The sequence below is a fragment of the Notolepis coatsorum genome (genome assembly GCF_963971535.1).
Source record: "Notolepis coatsorum genome assembly, chromosome: 16".
In the NCBI taxonomy this organism is placed as follows: domain Eukaryota; kingdom Metazoa; phylum Chordata; class Actinopteri; order Aulopiformes; family Paralepididae; genus Notolepis; species Notolepis coatsorum.
Window position 1 is genome coordinate 68,744,808 of NC_140180.1, and position 19,998 is coordinate 68,764,805.

Genomic DNA, 19,998 nt, shown 5'->3' on the forward strand with positions numbered 1-19,998 from the left:
AGAACTGGTTTAGAGAACTGGTTTAGAGAACTGGTCTAGAGGAACTGGTCTAGAGGAACTGAGGGGCAAGCAGGGTAGCAAAGGGGTAACCATGGTAGCACCGGGAAAGGGCTAGCAGAGGGAAGGTTGCTGCCAGGGCACTGATAGCTACAGGGCCTATGCTAGCTGTACTGCTACATCAACATAGAGGCTGCGCTAGCTGCCGAGCTAGGCTAGCAGAGGGAAAGGGTAGCTGCCAAGGCACTGATAGCTACAGGGCCTATGCTAGCTGTACTGCTACATCTACATAGAGGCTGCGCTAGCTGCCGGAGCTAGGCTGGCAGACAGGGCTGGACCAGCATGAGAGAACAAGCTAGCTGGAAGGACAGTCCTAGCTGTGGGAATACTGACCTTGCTAGCTGAAGGGCAGTCCTAGCAGTGGGAGAAACTACACAAAAAAGTGGAGGCCATGCAGAGGGACCGGGTTAGCTGCTTGGGCCTGGCTAGCTACAGGGCCTATGCCAGCTGCAAGGCTGCATTAACATAGAGGCTGTGCTAACAGCCGGGGCCAAGCTAGCAGACCGGGGCCATGCAGAGGGAAACTGGGTTAGCTGCCAGGGCATGGCTAGCTACAGGGCCCATGCCAGCAGCAAGGGCTGCATAAACATAGAGGCTGTGCTAGCAGCCGGGGCAAGACTAGCAGACAGGGGCTCTGCTGAGGGACTGGGTTAGCCGCCAGGGCATGGCTAGCTACAGAGGGGTCAAACAGGGCAAAACGGGAAGCAAACAGGGGAGCTAACCGGGGAGACTAACAAGCTAAACAGGGAAGCTAAACTGGGCTAAACAGGGGAGTAACAGGCTAACAAGGGAGCTAAACAGGACTAACAAGGAAGCTAAACTGGGCTAACAGGGAAGCTAACAGGGCTAACAGGGGAGCTAGAGGGGACAAGAAAAAAAAAGGCAAACTCAACATACACAGTCTGTGCTGGCTGGGGTCGTAGACTTGTGGGGTCGTACTGTTATGGTTTGTAACCGACCCCAATCGCACAACACAAGACAGGTATGATGGTTTGCCAAGAAACAGATATTTATTGAACAACAGGGAAAAACAGGGAAAAGGGCACTGTCCCTTTAAGGGAGAATCACAAATACAGGAATATAATATGAGGGGAAGGAAAGGTGCCTTTAAGAGGCGGGCAGGAAAAGGGAACACTATGGGAAGGTAAGGGAACGCCTAAGGGAAGGTTAAGGGAACGCCTTGGGACAGAGGAACTAGAGACTAGGTAAACCAGGGACAAGGAGAACTAGGGAGAGAGGACTAGGGACTAGGAGAGCTAGGGATAGAGGACTAGGGACTAGGAGAACTAGGGATAGAGGACTAGGGACTAGGAGATCTAGGGATAGAGGACTAGGGACTAGGAGAACAAGGGATAGAGGACTAGGGACTAGGAGAACTAGGGATAGAGGACTAGGGACTAGGAACTAGGTGGAACTAGAAGGGGAGAACTTGGGACCAGGAACTAGGTGGAACTAGAAGGGGAGAACTAGAGACAGAGGGGACTGAGGCCCGCGGAGGCGGGCTGGGGAACAGGGAGGAAACTGGGGAGGACTGGTGGAAATCATCTGGGCCGCTCTGCAGGACAGAGGAGATAGTTAATGCACAAAGGGAAAAAACAGAGCAGGTGCAGAACAGTCCAAATAACAAAGTGAACAAAGTAATAATATCTTCGTGTGACAAACACACAGGGGGAGATGTAAAGTCCAAAAATACTATTCTAAGTGAGAACCAAAAACAGAGGCAATACGCTGGGGAACAGCAGCGGGACGAGGGCAAGGGGCATTACGCTGAGTGAGTGACATCACAATCAAAACTCACCCAGGCGTATGCGTAAAGGTACAGGGACAGCAGCTGCGGGGTGCCGGCTGTCCGAGCCGAGGACAGAGTGGTGCAGGAACAGGCAGCGGGGCGGGAGCGTCGCCACCGGGGCGCCGGCTGTCCGAGCCGAGGACAGAGTGGTGCTGGAACAGGCGGCGGTGGCGATGGCGGTGGCGAGGGTATCGCCACCGGGGAGCCGGCAGTCCGAGCCGAGGACAGAGTGGTGCTGGAACAGGCGGCGGTGGCGAAGGTGTCGTCACCGGGTAGCCGACTGTCGGAGCCGGGGAACAGAGTGGTGCGCCACTGCTTGAGTGCGCACCGGAACCGAGAGACGCGTCGGGGTGCGTCTGCGAGGAGGAGTGTGCCAAGCACGAAGGTCTAGAAGATGCGCGTTGCGCGCTGGTCTGGAGAGCGTGCCAAGCTCGAGGGTTCTTGGAAGATGCGCGTTGCGCGCTGGTCTGGAGAGCGTGCCAAGCTCGAGCGTCCTTGGAAGATGCGCGTTGCGCGCTGGTCTGGAGAGCGTGCCAAGCTCGAGGGTTCTTGGAAGATGCGCGTTGCGCGCTGGTCTGGAGAGCGTGCCAAGCTCGAGCGTCCTTGGAAGATGCGCGTTGCGCGCTGGTCTGGAGAGCGTGCCAAGCTCGAGGGTTCTTGGAAGATGCGCGTTGCGCGCTGGTCTGGAGAGCGTGCCAAGCTCGAGCGTCCTTGGAAGATGCGCGTTGCGCGCTGGTCTGGAGAGCGTGCCAAGCTCGAGGGTTCTTGGAAGATGCGCGTTGCGCGCTGGTCTGGAGAGCGTGCCAAGCTCGAGCGTCCTTGGAAGATGCGCGTTGCGCGCTGAGGACTGGAGAGCGTCTGCGCTGGTCTGGATGTGCGTCAGGACGAACAGCTGCGCGGGGGTCTGCAGTGGAACGCTGGGGTGCCTCCCGTGGAAGTACAGGGAGCGCAGACCAGTCTCCCCCACAGGCAACGGCGACAGCTGGCGAAGGCTGGAGCAAACATCTCGACGCCGGAGAATGGAACAGCATAGGCAGACAGAGGATCTCCCGAAAGAGTCTTGATGTTTGGAGAATATGACTCGGCAAGTATACAACACGACCCCACGCCAAAACGAGGGGAAGCGCCCTGGTATTTAAAGCCCACAGGGGGACTAATTAGCCTGCCACCACAGGTGCGAGAGATAATAGAATATCGAACAGGTGTGGCCACTAAGGGTAAGGAACGAGAGGGTGGGGGCTAGAGAGAGTGAGTGAGAAGGGAAAATAAACAGTATAGAAGGGAAATAAACAGTATAGGCTTAAAGAAACAGAGAAAAGGTAGTGAGCAGCGGGCAAAACCTCACAATAATAGTGTATACAGCACATATATAATGTGATATGAGATATATAGTACATGATATACAATATAATATAGTACCATAATATAATAGTATATACTGCAAATATAGTTCAATATAATATACAAATTAATTATAATATGATTATATAATGTAATAATTTATTTTCATATACTCTTTCTATTCTATTGTTTTATTTCTATTCTATTTCTATTCTATTTCTACTATTTCTATTTCTATTTTTGTATTCAGTGCACTGGACTTCAACAGTAGACTTAGCTGGAAATGTAATTATTATAAATAACTGCTTCTAAATGACCTCAAGCTCTTTTTTTGTTTTGCTTTGAGCCTATTTTTGACCCTCTTCATCCTCTCAGTGTCTCGTCCCAGCTTGTATAACGGCATGCCGGCCCATTTTGCCGACTCACCAAAAACTGAGGCGGTCTACAAGATGCTGTCAATCGCCCAGCCTGCCCCGGCCCCCGAGGTCATAGCCAAACAGTACCGACCGGCAAGTGTGATGGACAAGGCTCACATACACAGAAGGTTAGCACACACACACACACACACACACATACAAATACACACTCTCACACACACACACACACACACACACACACACACACACACACACACACACACACACACACACACACACACACACACTGGAACACACACACACTATTAATCATACTTTATTGTACATCCATGTACTATATATTACACCAACAGCTCTCCTCCCTTCTTTTCTTCTTTTTGCCCCATCCTCTCTCTCTCTCTCTCTCTCCACCCCCCTCTCTTTATCTCCCTCCCTCTCTCTCTCTCTCTCTCTCTCTCTCTCTCTCCCTCAGGTGGTTGGATTCCTCTCGTTCCCTCAAGCAGCAGGGAATCCAGGAGAATGACAAACTCTCACTCCGCTTCAAATACTACACCTTTCACAACCTGGAGCCCAAGGTGTGTGTGTGTGTGTGTGTGTGTGTGTGTATGTGTGTGTGTGTACGTGTGCATATGTGGGTATATCTTATTGTGCTGAAAATGTACTTATACACACAGCAAGAATTACCGATGCTCAGATGGCAAATATACCCCTATATAGATGCTCGGTCTATACGTTCATTTTCTACACAATGAAATATACCCCTGTATAGATGCTCTGACTGTGTATATTGTCCGGCAGCGTGGCTACATGAGTAGAGCTCCGGATTCATGATCGGAAGATCACCGGTTCGAGCCCCGGTCGAGGCTGTTGTTGGAAAGTGGTGTTGTTGTCCAGCAGGGAGCACTCTGTCCTCTGGACTAGTCAGTAACAATGCCCCTGTTATGCTGTTAGGGACACCGTATAGGCATAGCTGCGAGTGCCGTCCTCGGATGAGACCCTAAACCGAGGTCCTGACTGAATCTTGGAATCCAGGACGCCTATCGCAAAGAGTAGGGGGTTCCCCAACGTTCCTGGCCAAATTCCCAATCAGGTCTCTGACATCAAGGCCACCTAATCATCCCTTCCCCTTAATTGGCTGATATCTATCAATCCCTGTCTCCTGAGCCGTTCAGTCATTGTGTAGTGTGATGTGTGCCTGGTGCCAGTGTATGGCAGCCATTGAGCCTGCGTAGCCCAAGGTTGGGTGCTACCAGTGGTGGTGAAGGAGGCAATTTCCACCGTACATTGTGGGGGGCGCTACATTGTGAAAAGCGCTATATAAATGTAATGAATGAATTATAAGTACATTTTCTGCACAATAAAAGGAAACTAATCTGCACATTTGGTGTTCCATAAACCACACCTCCCTCTCTCTCTCTTCTCCTAAGATAAGAAAATATATTCCTTTATTGATCCCCTTGGGGAGATTCAGACATCATAGCAGCATGGGGGGGGGGGGGGGGGGGGGTACAGGTAGTAGAAGACATACAGGGCACAGAATTATAGTACAGTGGAGAAGTAAAAATAAAAATAGAATAAAAAGGCAGTGTAAACAATATACAATATAGTTAACTCTGGACATGCGCATATGGGCAACAAGGTGCGAGATGAGGGTATGTATGCCCTCTCAGTTATTTTTCCCTACAATAAATATGGTTACAATATATAATCATCTAAATCTAGTCTAATATATAATCTAAAGAAACGAAATGCTAAAATGCTAAATGCTAAATATATGCAATGTATAATCTAGTAATCCAATAGTCCTTCCTTATCTGTCCCTCTGCCTCCCAACCGGCCCTCCTTCAGTACGATGCCGTGCGTCTGACCCAGCTGTATGAGCAGGCCCGCTGGGCCATCCTGCTGGAGGACGTGGACTGTACCGAGGAGGAGATGATGCAGTTTGGGGCCCTACAGGTAAGACTTCAATTGACCATATTCACACATGGTGGCCATTTTTCTCTTATGTCATGCTCAGGTTAGGGTGGAAAGGAATCCCGACCTGAGCATGACATGAGAGCAAAATGGCCGCCATGTGAATAATGGTCAACATAGATGACACGGTCATATCAGTCAAAACCCTGCTTCCGAAACTGAATATTTTCCAGAGACAGACTTCAGGGATGTCCGATGACCTGTATGTGCTTTCATCCAGAATGTCATCCCGGAGTCTCTCCCCAAAAAATGCATGTTTGGTTTAGGAAGCGCTTTGCCTGCAAGATGGCGGTGATGAGAGAAGGGTCTATTTTGGCTGAGAATCTATGGAAACGATCCATGTTCCGTGAGATGATTTGACTAAAGTTAAAATTAACCGATAGAAAAACCTCCCTTTATTATGTGACCCAAATCTTTCTGTCTCAGTTTAGTTCAATTCAAAGAACTTTATTGGTATGAAAAGACTTTTGAAGCAGACATATGATAGCAACAATACTAATTACTCCCTCCCTTTCTCCATCTCTCTCCCCCCCCCCCACACACACACACACACACGTGCGTGCGTGCAGTACCACATCAGTAAGCTGGCCCTGTCGGAGCCCCAGGCGTTGATCTCCAGTGCGGCCATGGATGATCTGGACTCGGCCCTGCAGTGTCTGGAGGTCAAGATGATGGGAGAGAGCAGCACAGCCAATGCAATGCTGGTCAGGACTCTGGGACAGACACACACCTCTCATGTTTTACAGACCTCCACATCTTTGTTTTATTTATTTTAAATGTTCTGCTCAATGTGATTTAAAACAGAAGTCTGATGAGACTTCCATCTGCTTGCATGATTTTCTTTTATACACAGGAAGACATGACTGCACCAGAGCTCAATGATTATCTGAAGATATTCAGGCAAGATTCAATTTCCATTTTCCATTTCTGTCAGCTACACACAAATGCTCTCTTGTGGAGCTAACAAAAAAGGAATAGCATCACAATAGCATCTCAGAGCTAAACAGTAAATGACAGCTGTGTCCCATTTGTAGAAAATGTTCAATATACAATGAAATCATTGAAAAGGCTTTGTAATGTCTAACTAACGTTTATTAATTCATGAAAATGTTATGTTTGGGAGACACAAATGTCCAATAGGACACTGGATAAAACATAAAGACTTAGTGGCAAAAAACAAACTCAAGAGTGTGTGTTTGTGTCTGTGTTTCAGGCCTAAGAGGTTGACATTGAAGGGTTACAAACAGTATTGGTTCAAGTTCCAGAATACATCCATCTCCTACTTCAAGAGCAAAGAGGAGAGTATTGGAGAGCCCATTCAACAGATCAGTCTCAAAGGTACTGGTCTCTCTCTCTCTCTTAGCCTGGCCTTTCTGCCAACGTCGCGGCCTCGTCTGGGTGTAAGACTCAACATGCCTGGTTCCTCTCAGTGTCTCCCATCTTTATAATAAATACTCTCTCTCTCTCTCTCGCTCTCTCTCTCTCTCTCTCTCTCTCTCTCTCTCTCTCTCTCTCTCTCTCTCTCTCTCTCTCTCTCTTCTCTCCTTCCCTCCCTCTCTCACCATCTCTCTCTCTCCCTCTCACCATCTCTTTCTCTCCCTCTCACCATCTCTCTTTCTATCCTTCCATCTCACCATCTCTCTCTCTCTCTCTCTCTTACTATCATAGTGGTAAGCCACCCACTTTTCTTTCCCAATACCTTATCACACACAACAACATCAACAGTGCTACTACTGCTAAGATACCCATATTCCCTTTCTATACATTCTAGGGTGCAACGCCTGACATTCCTCTTGAATCACGGTAAAGTTATATCAAGTCATGTGATGTTATCAGTATACCCAGATCAGTACTGCCAACCTGGGTGCATTTATAATCTAGTGCTATTTTATCACTGTTTCCATTGTCACTTTGCACACACTACATCCAAACTGTAACTATTGTATTGTAATTTAGAGCCATCACGGTTCGTCAGATATGGAAGGGGGTGGGGCTTATTTCAATGGACAATTAATGTTTTTATACATAATATCAACGAGTATAGGTTCACTATTGTAAACAGGTGCCAGAGAGCTGATTACCAGTGAACCTGTTGTGGCCAAAAGGTGTAACTTCATACTGAGTACAGTATGTATTTCAATGGACAATGATGGAAATTAATTCAAATAAAATACTTGTCATTGACCGATTGGAAATATATCCCAGGATCCTGCCCTGCTGTTAGCCTGTGAGCAACATCTCATCCAATCCGACCCAGGAATTTGTGACATTAGACAGATTGAATCACAGAATCACACACAGACAGGTGCAACCAAACACATAATCCCCCCCCGGCTACATCCTGGTGGAGACAATAATGCTATAACCTTTGACCTCTCCACAGGATGTGAGGTGGCTCCAGATGTCAACGTGACGGGACACAAGTTTCTAATCAGGCTGCTGATCCCAGGCCCTGAGGGGATGAACGAAGTTTACCTGCGCTGTGAGAACGTGAGAATAGACACACACACACACACACACACACACACACACACACACACACACACACACACACACACACACACACACACACACACACACACACACACACACACACACACACACACACACACACACACACACACAGACAAACGCACTCAGATTCCTTCTACTACACCAACACAGTTACAAAAATAACATGTTCTACTGACCACCATCAGTATAAATCGGTCATCCTGTGTTGATTGTGTCGATTATATAATGCAGTCAACTTGCATGAGATCTACCCATGTTCCTGGTTCAGTGTAAATCCCCTTGGTTTGCCCAAGGTCCCTTTAGCAGAGACAGTGTGTGCAGCACCATAGATGTAATACCTTCCCATCAATGCCCGGGCATTGCACCCACAACCTCGTTGTTGGGCCTCTCTACCTCTAGGGTCGTGGCTAGAAGGGGTGACAGTGGCTCAGGAGCTGGTTGTAATCGGACGGTTTCCCGTTTCAATTCCCACTCCTCCCAGGCAGCGTGTCGAAGTGTCCTTGGCACCTTGCATGGTTGCCTGAATGTGAGGAACAAAATTGTAAAGCGCTTTGGATAAAAGTGCTATATAAATGCACCATTTGCGAATTTCGTTGAACTCAGAATTTTCATCTTTATAATTTGTTTATAAACTTAACCCTTACGTTAACGCTAACCGTAACCTCCACGGAGACATCATGCCTCACTTTAACCTAAGAAAATTAAATAAAATATTTTTGTGATAACCAATTTTCAAAGGTACGAGTGAAGCTAAACAAAACGTGGATGTCTTCTAGCCGTGACCTACCTCCAGGCCGCCCTGTCACCGTCCTCTGTGTCTTTGTCTCCAGGAGCAGCAGTATGCTAAGTGGATGGCAGCGTGCCGGCTGGCCTCCAAAGGGAAGAGCCTGGCGGACAGCAGCTTCCAGAGTGAGATCCAGAGCATCCGCTCCTTCCTGGCCATGCAGACGACCAACAGCGGCTCCAACAGCAGCTTGCCAGCCGCAGACGACAGCATCAACACACACAGTCTGGTGTCGCCGGGCTACCAGAAGAAGTACAAGACCAAACAGGTAACGGCAATGATGGTGGATACCTAGGAATATGCTGTTGTTTCATGCCGACATCACATGGTGCACAGGGCCGTTTTGGGTTTAGGGGAACTAATCTCTGAAAAGTCTAAATAAAGTATGATGTATCTTTAAGACAAAAAGTGTTACAAGATAAATACTGGATCCCTGGAGCGCTGTTTAAAACTAGAAATGATGCGTTTGTCTGTGGTGCTCCTACCCTCCACCACCTTTACCACACAGAGAAACAGCCTCTAAGAGCAACGTTGGTTCACCTTGTTTCAAAGAGTGATTTTTTTGTAAGATTATAAGCAATATTCAAGCATTTGTAATTACAGGCAAATCTGTAGGATTCGTTTTTTAAGCACACAGACTTAAAATAACACCAGTATTGTACTTTAATGACCTCATAAACTAGAGAAATCTTACAAGGTGCAATTTGGAAGATTTTTCTGGATTGCGATTCTAGTGAAGTACTGTAATACTTTGGTGTAAGGTGTTAAAGGAAAACGTTAACATTACATCTTCTCCAGAGTCAGAGAAGAAGATAGATACCAATCCTCTCTGTGAGTTCAGTAGAAAGCAATCTGGCCGCAAACTAGCCTAGCTTAGCACAAATTATTGGAAGCGGATATGGACAACTAGCCTAGCTTAAAACTCTGGGAGAGGTGTTTTTGGCCAACAGCTAAGGCAAATCATTGGAGTGGATTATTCCACCACTATACTAGTAACACTCATTTCCAAGGTGGTTCTTGGTAGACCAATATCAAGTTCAAGTTTGTTTATTAATTATCACAATAAATAAACATACTTTACAGTGAAATGCTTGGTTCTGTATGTGCCCCTGAGAGTGTGCTTCATACAGTAAAAAAAATAAGTAAGAAAGTAAGTAAAAAGTAAGTTCAGAGGAATATACAATACATATATACAATATACAGTAAAAATGAGTAAACAGGGAGGTACAATGCAGAAAATGAGGTATGAATGTAGTGCAAATCTCTTTAATAATAGATAAATATAATGTAGTGTTAAAGTGTCTAAAGTGAGTGTTAAGGTGAGTGTTTGTTTAAAAGTGAGTGTGTGCATGTGGATGTGCATGTGGATGATGGGTTGTTACATGGAGTGATTGAGCATCCTGATGGCCTGGGGATAGAAGCTCCTTCTGAGTCTCTCTGTACTGGCCATGAGATCCGGTAGCGCTTGCCTGACTGTAGCAGTTCAAGGAGGCAGTTGTTTGGGAGACTGATATCTGATTAAATTTTAACTCCCCCCCCCCCCAGCTCACCCCTCGTATCCTGGAGGCCTATCAGAACATAGCCCAGCTCTCACTGACTGACGCCCAGCTGCGCTTCCTACAGATCTGGCAGGCCCTGCCCGACTTTGGCATCTCCTACTTTGTGGTCAGGTGGGTGACGAGGGGGAATCAGTGGCCCATTTTAATCACATACCCACAACGCATAAAGTCACTCATCACGACTTCCTGTGTGGCAAAGTGCAATCTGGGATTTAAGCTCCAAACTCATAATGAGGCTTGTGAAATATTTATTGCTTCTGCTGAATGCTTTCCTTTGAAGCTTTTTGTAAATTGAAAGTGGACAGGTGACGCAATTTATTGTTTTATATAATAAGAATGGACTGCATTTATAAATGGACTGCATTTATATAGCGCTTTTTATGTAAAGCACTTTACAACTCATGCCTCACATTCACCCATTCACTCACACGTCCACACACAGACGGCGGAAGCAACCTCGCTCATCGGGAGCAGTTAGGGGTTAAGTGCCTTGCTCAAGGACACTTCCACACTCCAAGTGGTGGGGGGGGCTTTCTGGTGCAGAGCCACTTCAGGGGCCTACAGTGTGTTCATCCAAATCCAAGACAACCACTCACTAAACAAACAATATTAACACCTTTTATGTATTTGATCCGTTGTTGATATGGTTTGATCAAATGTAGCCATGTATGTGTGTGTGTGTGTGTGTGTGTGCACCTACAGCACCTAGTCTCTGGCACAAGTCTCTCTCGCTCTCTTTCCTCTATCTGTTTATGAAGGACTAAGAGATAAGTGTTTTATTACTTTTAGGGATCTAGCCAGTTGTTTGTTATGGCCTTATTCATGAGTAAATGGTATTCCTAGGCCAGCACAACACACTGACTGAACCACTAGTGTCTCCCTAGGCCAGCACAACACACTGACTGAACCACTAGTGTCTTCCTAGTAGGGATGCACCGATCCCACTTATTCAGTCCTGATACCGATACCTGGGCTCGGGCTGATACCGATTGCTCAATTAATAAACTGTATGCCTCACTGTGTGGAAGAGACTGGGATCATTATTTTGTGCAAAGTGTCTTCCTAGGCCAGCACAACACACTGACTGAACCACTAGTGTGGCCACCCACATGAACCAATGAATGAATGAATCATTGCATTTATGTAGCGCTTTTAGCAGAAACTGCCTCCCCGACCACCAGTGTGTAGCACCCAACATTGGGCTACGTGGGCTCAATAGCTGCTATACACTGGCACCAGACACACTACACAATGTCTGACAGGCTCAGGAGAGAAGGTTTGATATCAGCCAATTAAGGGGAGGGATGATTAGGTGGTTTGATGTCAGAGACCTGATTAGGAATTTGGCCAGGAACATCTGGGAACCCCCTACTCTTTGTGATAGACGTCCTGGGTTCTTTAATGACTGAAGTTGGGACCTCCATTTAATTTAGGTTTTGTCACAGTGTTAAAATAAAATGGGATTTTAAGTAAAAGCTCAGTGTTTGTTTGTCCCCCTTCCACACACACAGGTTCATGGGCAGCCGGAAAGACGAGGTGCTCGGCATCGCCGCCAACCGTCTGATCCGTAATGACCTGGGGGTGGGCGTTACAACCTGGCGTTACAACAACATGAGACAGTGGAACGTCAACTGGGACATACGACAGGTCAGACTTAACAATAACCATCTCCCTTCTATCAGAGCACACTATTGCTTCAAGGTTTTTTTGTGTGCCATTGATTGATTGATTGATTGATTGATTGATTGATTGATTGATTGATTGATTGATTGATTGATTGGTTGATTGATTGATTGATTGAACATTTTATTAACAGATTGCAGAATGGGTACAATACAGTACAGCTCAATACACACAATTGTTAAGGATGCAGACCAGAGAAAGACTTTCGTCTTGTTTACATCAGGGTCCCCCATTTTCAATTCATCATAACATATATGACATACATGACATACGGATAGATAGACAGTACTGTTACATCTAGACATTTATGACATACCAGATCTACAAATATACAGTGCTGATTATGAGTACAACAAGAGTTTACAAAGAGAGTATATACATTTGAGGGGGAAGAAACTGTACATTGTAGGAGGTTGGATAGGGGGGGGGGGTTGGATGGGGGGGCGGTTGGGTAGGGGGGGGGGGCAGGACTGTACATTGGAGGTGGTTGGGTTTGGACATTTACAGGGGCCAGTTTCGAATTGCAGCCTCCCGTAGGTGCTCTTTGAGAGTGGTTTTGAACGTGGGTACTGGGTAGTGATTCACATTCCTTTACAGTTTTGGGTAGGGCGTTCCACATTGATGTGGCATAATTGCGAAATGTGTTTAGTCCCTTGTTTGAGCCGAATCTGGGTTTAACATGATTTGTGAAGCTCCCTCTGGTGTTGTGGTATTCACTGACCTTTGGGAAGTATTTTGACATGTACATGGGTACCTTAGTGGTGTAGTGTATCTTGTAGACCAGGCCCATTGCAAGTTGCTGTACTCTGTCATCTATTCTAAGCCATCCTAGGTTGTCAAAGTGGGCAGGGGTGAGGTGGGTTCTAGGAGTAAGGTCAAGCAGTAGTCTGGCCAGTTTGTTTTGTGATGTTTGTAATTTCGGTTTTAGCGCCTTTGAGGTGCTTTGGTACCATGAGGTGCAAGCATAGTCGTAGTACCCAAAGTTTATTTGTCAATTAGGTTGCCCCACCACCCACTGGAGGCGATGGTCCTCATTCTCGAACGTGTTCATAAGTACCATTGTAAATATCTTGGTAAAAATTTCGTACCAACACATTTACTAAAATCCTCCTCCGGATTCCTGAACGCATGAAGCGGTCTCCGTAAGTGACCAAAATCTTCGCAGCATGAATGAAATATGTCACATATTATTATTTTTTCTCCACTTTTTTCTCCTCTTTTTCTATTTTTCTCCCATCCCAATTTAGCCGTGCCAATTCTCCCCTCCCCTGTCTTGAACGTTGCTCGCATATGCCCCCCACTGGTCGGCTGTAGGGAGGATAGAAGCCTTGCATCACATGTCCCCTACATGTGGAGGCAGCCTGTCACATCTTTTCACCTGCCTGTGCGGACTCTCATTTGGCGAGGTTTAACGTGTGGTAGGCTCACACTACCCCCGCTATTTTCCTGTCCCCCAACTGACCTGTAGGAGTCGCTGTCCTCAACATCCAGATTACCACCCATCGACTTCCACCCGCTAACTCTGCCAATTGAGTTAGTATGACGGCCGGCCCAAGCCGGAGGCAACGCCGACAGCCGGAGTCGAACCCAGTGTCTCTTGCGTTGGTGACGAGCACAATGTCCGCTGTGCCACCCAGCCGCAATATGTCACGTATTCTTAAACTGCAATGCGTGTTCTCGTTCACCTGCATCACTTGCATACAGACACGCCCCGCCAGCTCCTTATAAGGCAAATGAGGCGTGTGCAAAACGGCGAGGGCTGTATGCAAAACAGCAGAGGTTCAGCATTGCATCTGCACCATTGCTGATCCATTCAACAGGTAGCGCGTAAGCGACTGATCTCAAAATTTTATTAGATTCATTTCAAATGTATTGTTATTATACAGCACAAGTACAATACACCATCCAACCAGAGTGGATAAATAAATGCTCCAGAAATAAATAAATGCATGGAGAAACGGCTTGGTGAGGCAGCCTCAGCGTGCGAGCGAGCACACACACACACACGTGCAAAATGTATCTTTCCAGCTTGTCAAGAGCCAATCGCGCAGTCATTCAGTATTGACATTACTAAAGGAGATATGCTAATATGTCATGTTCTACAGTAGGACTTACTACTATAATACCTAATAAAACAAGTAATTAGAATAATAGAAGCCTACTTTGCTGGAACGATTAATTTTGCATGTATACAGTACATGTGTGTGTGCCGTGCGCTGAGGCTGCCTCACTAAGCCGTTTATCCACGCATTTATTTAGTTCTAGTAATAGGCATAAATCAAACCAACAATAAATAATATCATAGAGAAGACAGTATATACAGTAGCTATATCCACGGCGATCAGTTTAGTTCTTATTAATTTAGTTTGCAGTGTGTGTGTAATGCTCACAATGCCTCATTGAGTCAGGACTATAAATGCTAAATGTAATTGTTAATGATACAAATATTGTCGTATTTATTATCATTATAATTATTTAAGTCCACGGATGTCTGTAGTATCGACAGCACACCGGTCTATCCAACTAACGATTGCCTTTTCGAGTTCATAAATCCTACATAAATCCTACAATGAATTTACAATACGAAGCCGCTCGAGAAGGCCGAATAAGTACGTAAATCGAGTTACGAAGGAATTCCTTGGTAACTTTTACATATGTCCGTTCGAGAATGAGGACCATTGAATGCACACTGTGAGTAACAAAAACGCAAACACCTCAAAGGGGTTAAAGGAGAACGCAACACAAGGATTAAATGAGAACACCAAACATGGGTTAAAGTAGAACACCACACAAGGGTTAAAGGAGAACACCATACAAGGGTTAAAGGAGAACACCATACAAGGGTTAAAGGAGAACACCTCAAAAGGGTTAAAGGAGAACACCACACAAGGGTTAAAGGAGAACACCATACAAGGGTTAAAGGAGAACACCACACAAGGGTTAAAGGAGACCACCACACAAAGGTTAAAGGAGAACACCTCAAAGGGGTTAAAGGAGAACCCCATACAAGGGTTACGGAGAACACCACACAAGGGTTAAAGGAGAACACCACACAAGGGTTCAAGTTTCTTTATTAGTTGTCATACAGAAGTACAGAATACTTTTATATAAAATGCTTCTTTCTGTTTTGCTCCAGAGATTGTGCTAGATAAAAATAGATAAGTATAAAAGTATAGTAAGTATAAAATAGAAGTCAAGTACGTAGACAAAAAGTTTTCAATATATACATATATACAGTGTACAATGCAGAGTAGAAAGTAACTGAGTTACAATACAATATACTATATCCTATACAGTACAATGCAGAATGGGATGAGGTACAATTTAGGTACAATTTACAGTAAGGTGTAATGAGGTATGGGTTGTAGTGCAAATTCTATACCAATAAATATAAAGTGTGTTTAGGTGTTCTAAAGTGGGTGCAGCCGTGAGTTGTTTGTTTAAAGTGAGTGTGTGCGTGTGGATGTGTGTGCTGTGAGTGCATTTGATGGTTGTTACGATTGTTCATTGTTCAAACCTTGTTCATTGAGCAATCATTGTTCATTGAGCATCCTGATGGCCTGGGGATAGAAGCTCCTTCTGAGTCTCTCTGTGCTTGCCATGAGACTCCGGTATCGCTTTCCTGACCGCAGCAGTTCAAAGAGGCAGTTGTTTGGGTGGCTGGAGTCTTTGATTATTCTCTTCGCCTTGCCCATGCACCGCTTGTTGTAAATGCCTTGGAGAGTGGGAAGCCCCCCTCCAATTGTGCGTTCGGCTGAACGGGCCACTCTCTGTAGTCTGCTACGGTTTTGTGCAGTGCTTTTTTTTTATCCACTTTTTCTCCCATTTTTCTATATTTTTCTCCCATCCCAATTTCGTATCATCCAATTCAACCCTCCCCTGTCACGGACGCTGTTTCTTGCCTCCCACAAGCCGGCTGCAATGTGGACTAAGTCATACATAGCACAAGTCCCCTCCGGTACTTGAGGTAACAGCAGTCGCATCTTTTTCACCTGCGCAGCTCGATCTCTCAGTGGCGAGGAGTAACGCGTGGGAGGCTCACGCTGCCCCCGACACTTCCTGATTCTACTGCGCAGGCGCACCAACCGACCTGTAGGAGTCGCTGTCCACAACGCCCGATCCCCACCCATCAGTTTCCCACCCCCTAATACGGCCAATGTGTATTAGTACGGACGACCAGCTAAACTGAAAGCAAATGTGGAGCGCTGGGCTCGAACAGGCGAGCCCAGCGTCTCCAGCATTTCGTGGCGAGCGCCTTGCCCACTACGCCACGTAGCCACCTGGTTTTGTGCAGTGCTATTCCCAAACCAGGAGGTGATATTGCCAGTCAGGATGCTCTCTATTGTGCATGAGTAGAAGTTCTTGAGGATCTTCGGACTCACATTGAACTTCCTTAAGCGCCTAAGGGAGTATAGGCGTTGTCATGCCTTCTTGATAACACTGTCAATGTGTGTGGTCCATGTCAAGTCCTCGGATATGTGGACTCCAAGGTACTTAAAACTGTTCAGTCCCTGACCCCCGACCTCCTAAAGTCCACAATCATCGCCTTTGTTTTGCTGACGTTCAGGGAGAGGCAGTTCTCTTGACACCATCCCGCTAGAACTTTAACCTCCTCCAGGTAGGCCCTCTCGTCGTTTGCAGATATCAGGCCCACCACTACTGTGTCGTCAGCTAATTTGATGATTGTGTTGTTGTTCCGCTGTGCCACGCAGTCATGTGTGTACAGGGAGTAGAGGAGGGGACTCGGAACACAGCCCTGGGGGGCCCCTATGTTGAGAGTGATGGATGAGGAGGTGCAGTTGCCTGCTCTCACCACCTGGGGTCTGCCCGTCAGGAAGTCCAAGACCCACTGGCAGAGGTCATAGTTCAAGCCCAGGTCCCTGAGCTTGGCTATGAGTTTGGAGGGGACTATGGTATTGAATGCTGAGCTGTAGTCGATGAACAGCATTCTCACATAGTTCCCCTGCCTCTTGTCCAGGTGTGATGCTGCTGTGTGCAGCACATGGGCTATAGCGTCCTCCGTGGACCTGTTAGGGCGGTATGCAAATTGTAGGGGGTCCAGGTTGATGGGGAGGGAGGAACAGGTTAAAGGAGACCACCACACAAAGATTAAAGGAGAACACCACACAAGGGTTAAAGGAGACCACCACACAAAGGTTAAAGAAGAACACCACACAAAGGTTAAAGGAGAACACCACACAAGGGTTAAAGGAAAACACCACACAAGGGTTAAAGGAGAACACCACACAAGGGTTAAAGGAAAACACCACACAAGGGTTAAAGGAGACCACCACACAAGGGTTAACCCCTGAGTGTTTCTGTCCTCATTAGAAAATAAAAAGATTATTTTTCTGCCATGAAGTATCTCATATGTCCTCTTCCCCTGTGTGTGTGTGTGTGTGTGTGTGTGTGTGTGTGTGTGTGTGTGTGTGTGTGTACGGTCCTATGCCCTTACCTCTGTGTGTGTGTGTACAGTCCTATGCCCTTACCTGTGTGTGTGTGTGTGTGTGTGTGTGTGTGTGTGTGTGTGTGTGTATGTATGTATGTATGTATGTGTGTGACCTATGCCCTTTACAGGTGGCCATTGAGTTTGACGGGAATGTGAACATCGCCTTTGGCTGCGTGACGGCTGACTGTAAGATCGTTCACGAGTTCATAGGCGGCTACATCTACATGTCAACGCGCAGCCGTGACAAGAGCGGCAAGCTGAACGAGGAGCTGTTTCACAAGCTGACCGGGGGCCATGAAGCTCTCTAACCCTGGACCTTTACGCAGGCGAATGGGTCCAACGTTAGTTCACAGGTCTTCACAGACCTTCTCACTGTGTTCTGAGGCAGGGTGAACCAAACAGAAACCTGGAAGATACTTTGTAAACAAAATTGCAGGCCTCGCCATTGTAAACGACGACGATGAAACAGTAACTTTTCAGGTAGCTTTCTAGCTTCAAATAGTGTTCCAGGGACCCATATACATACAAAATAAAAGATATAGCTAATATATATTTGTAGGGCTGGGCGATATGGTCAAAATAAGATATAACAATCTTTTCTTATTTTTAACAGTATTTTTTTTTTTTTCAATCATCTTTTTGATGATCATCTTTTTCATATATATATATACAATTCTCATGTTGCTTTTTCATCCAATAGGGTATATTTCCTTTTTTTAATCCCAGAATCTTGATACTTTTTTATTAACTTAAAAAATAAATGTATAATGTTACAATTTGTATATATCATTAATGACGGTATAGTAATAATCTATATAACTTTGCATGGATCCATGACGGTATACCTTCATATTCAGTATACCTCCCAGCCCTATGCATTTGAGTATGTGATATTGGAAAAATGATGAGGTTCGGGTTCCCACAACATCCGTCCTTTCAGCTTCTCCTCGGGGGAACAACATCCGTCCAGCTTCTCCTCGGGGGAACAATATCAGTCCAGCTTCTCCTCGGGGGAACAACATCAGTCCTTCCAGCTTCTCCTCGGGGGAACAACATCAGTCCAGCTTCTCCTCGGGGGAACAACATCAGTCCAGCTTCTCCTCGGGGGAACAATATCAGTCCAGCTTCTCCTCGGGGGAACAATATCAGTCCAGCTTCTCCTCGGGGGAACAACATCAGCTTCTCCTCGGGGGAACAACATCCGTCCAGCTTCTACTCGGGGGAACAACATCCGTCCAGCTTCTACTCGGGGGAACAACATCAGTCCAGCTTCTCCTCGGGGGAACAACATCAGCTTCTCCTCGGGGGAACAACATCAGCTTCTCCTCGGGGGAACAACATCCGTCCTTCCAGCTTCTCCTCGGGGGAACAACATCAGCTTCTCCTCGGGGGAACAACTTCAGTCCTTCCAGCTTCTCCTCGGGGGAGCTGTAATTGGTGTCGGTTGACATCTGGAGCAACAGCTCTACCAGAAGGCCGGCCTCGTTGTTATAAAACATTCAGATTGATGAAGTGTAAATTAGTCACATTTATCAAGTGTCCCGTCAGCAGTATACACACGGTACGCAAATGCATGCTGAAATGAAATGGTAATCGGCTCATGAATAAACAAATGTGTATAAAGAAATAAATAGAACACTTCCGTTGTTTTCATTTCACCATCAATCCTAATTTGATAGTCCTAATTTGACAGCTAATTGCGTTCAGTCTCGCTGTGCTGCGTGTCCTTATGGGAAGGGCATATGGCTGTGTTTTGAACCGTTTCCTGCACAGGAAGTCAGAGTGATTATCTCCCTCGGCATGTGGTGTGTTGTCTCCACGCTGCAGAGGAACCGTTGAGGCAGTCCGTTAAAAACAAAACCACAACGTCTGCCTGCTTCCCATCTGACAAAGCTCTCTTTTCCAAAGCTCTCCTCATGTGACCTAAGAGACAGGAAGCCTAGAGGCCATGTGGTCCTGCTCTTAAATACAGATGCTGGATGCAGTGTTCCATTTGATCACCCGAACGACACAATGAATGAAGACCATGTCTCGTCTTTTTACAAATACAACTAAGGCTGCATTTCACAACTCTGTTGAATTGTGGAACAATAATAACCAATAGTATTTCCCAATGCAATCTCAATTACTAGAGTCATTTTAAGTAGTAGTAGTAGTAGTAGTAGTAGTAGTTTATTCAGTCATCATACAATACAATATACACAATCATTCAACAATCTTTGATTCAGGCAGTGACTGAAAAGATACAGACTGAAGCATAATGCTTATGCCTGTCCTATATTCTTAACAAAATTAAGACTCCAAAACAGTATTCTAAAAGAAAAAAAAAGAAAAAATGTATTCACATTTGTAATCTTCAAAAATAGCTATACAAACCATTTTCATAAAAACCAAAAGCGAATTACTCATTCTTAAATGTATATCAGCATTGTTCCACAAGTTAACCCCAACAATAGAAATACACCTCCTTT

At 46.0% G+C, this 19,998-nt stretch overlaps 1 protein-coding gene across 1 annotated transcript in view; it reads left to right on the forward strand.

Moving 5' to 3' along the window:
- fermt3b (FERM domain containing kindlin 3b) overlaps positions 1-19,128 on the forward strand; it is a 48,618-nt gene extending 29,490 nt beyond the window's left edge. The window contains exons 5-15 of the mRNA XM_084332362.1: positions 3,563-3,731; positions 4,037-4,139; positions 5,413-5,520; positions 6,108-6,242; positions 6,392-6,438; positions 6,752-6,876; positions 7,922-8,028; positions 8,883-9,104; positions 10,382-10,506; positions 11,907-12,042; positions 17,656-19,128. Coding sequence (XP_084188488.1) covers positions 3,563-3,731; positions 4,037-4,139; positions 5,413-5,520; positions 6,108-6,242; positions 6,392-6,438; positions 6,752-6,876; positions 7,922-8,028; positions 8,883-9,104; positions 10,382-10,506; positions 11,907-12,042; positions 17,656-17,835 — 1,457 coding nt within the window. The 3' untranslated portion in view covers positions 17,836-19,128. The remainder of the gene's footprint in view (positions 1-3,562; positions 3,732-4,036; positions 4,140-5,412; positions 5,521-6,107; positions 6,243-6,391; positions 6,439-6,751; positions 6,877-7,921; positions 8,029-8,882; positions 9,105-10,381; positions 10,507-11,906; positions 12,043-17,655) is intronic.
- Positions 19,129-19,998: the final 870 nt, after the last annotated feature.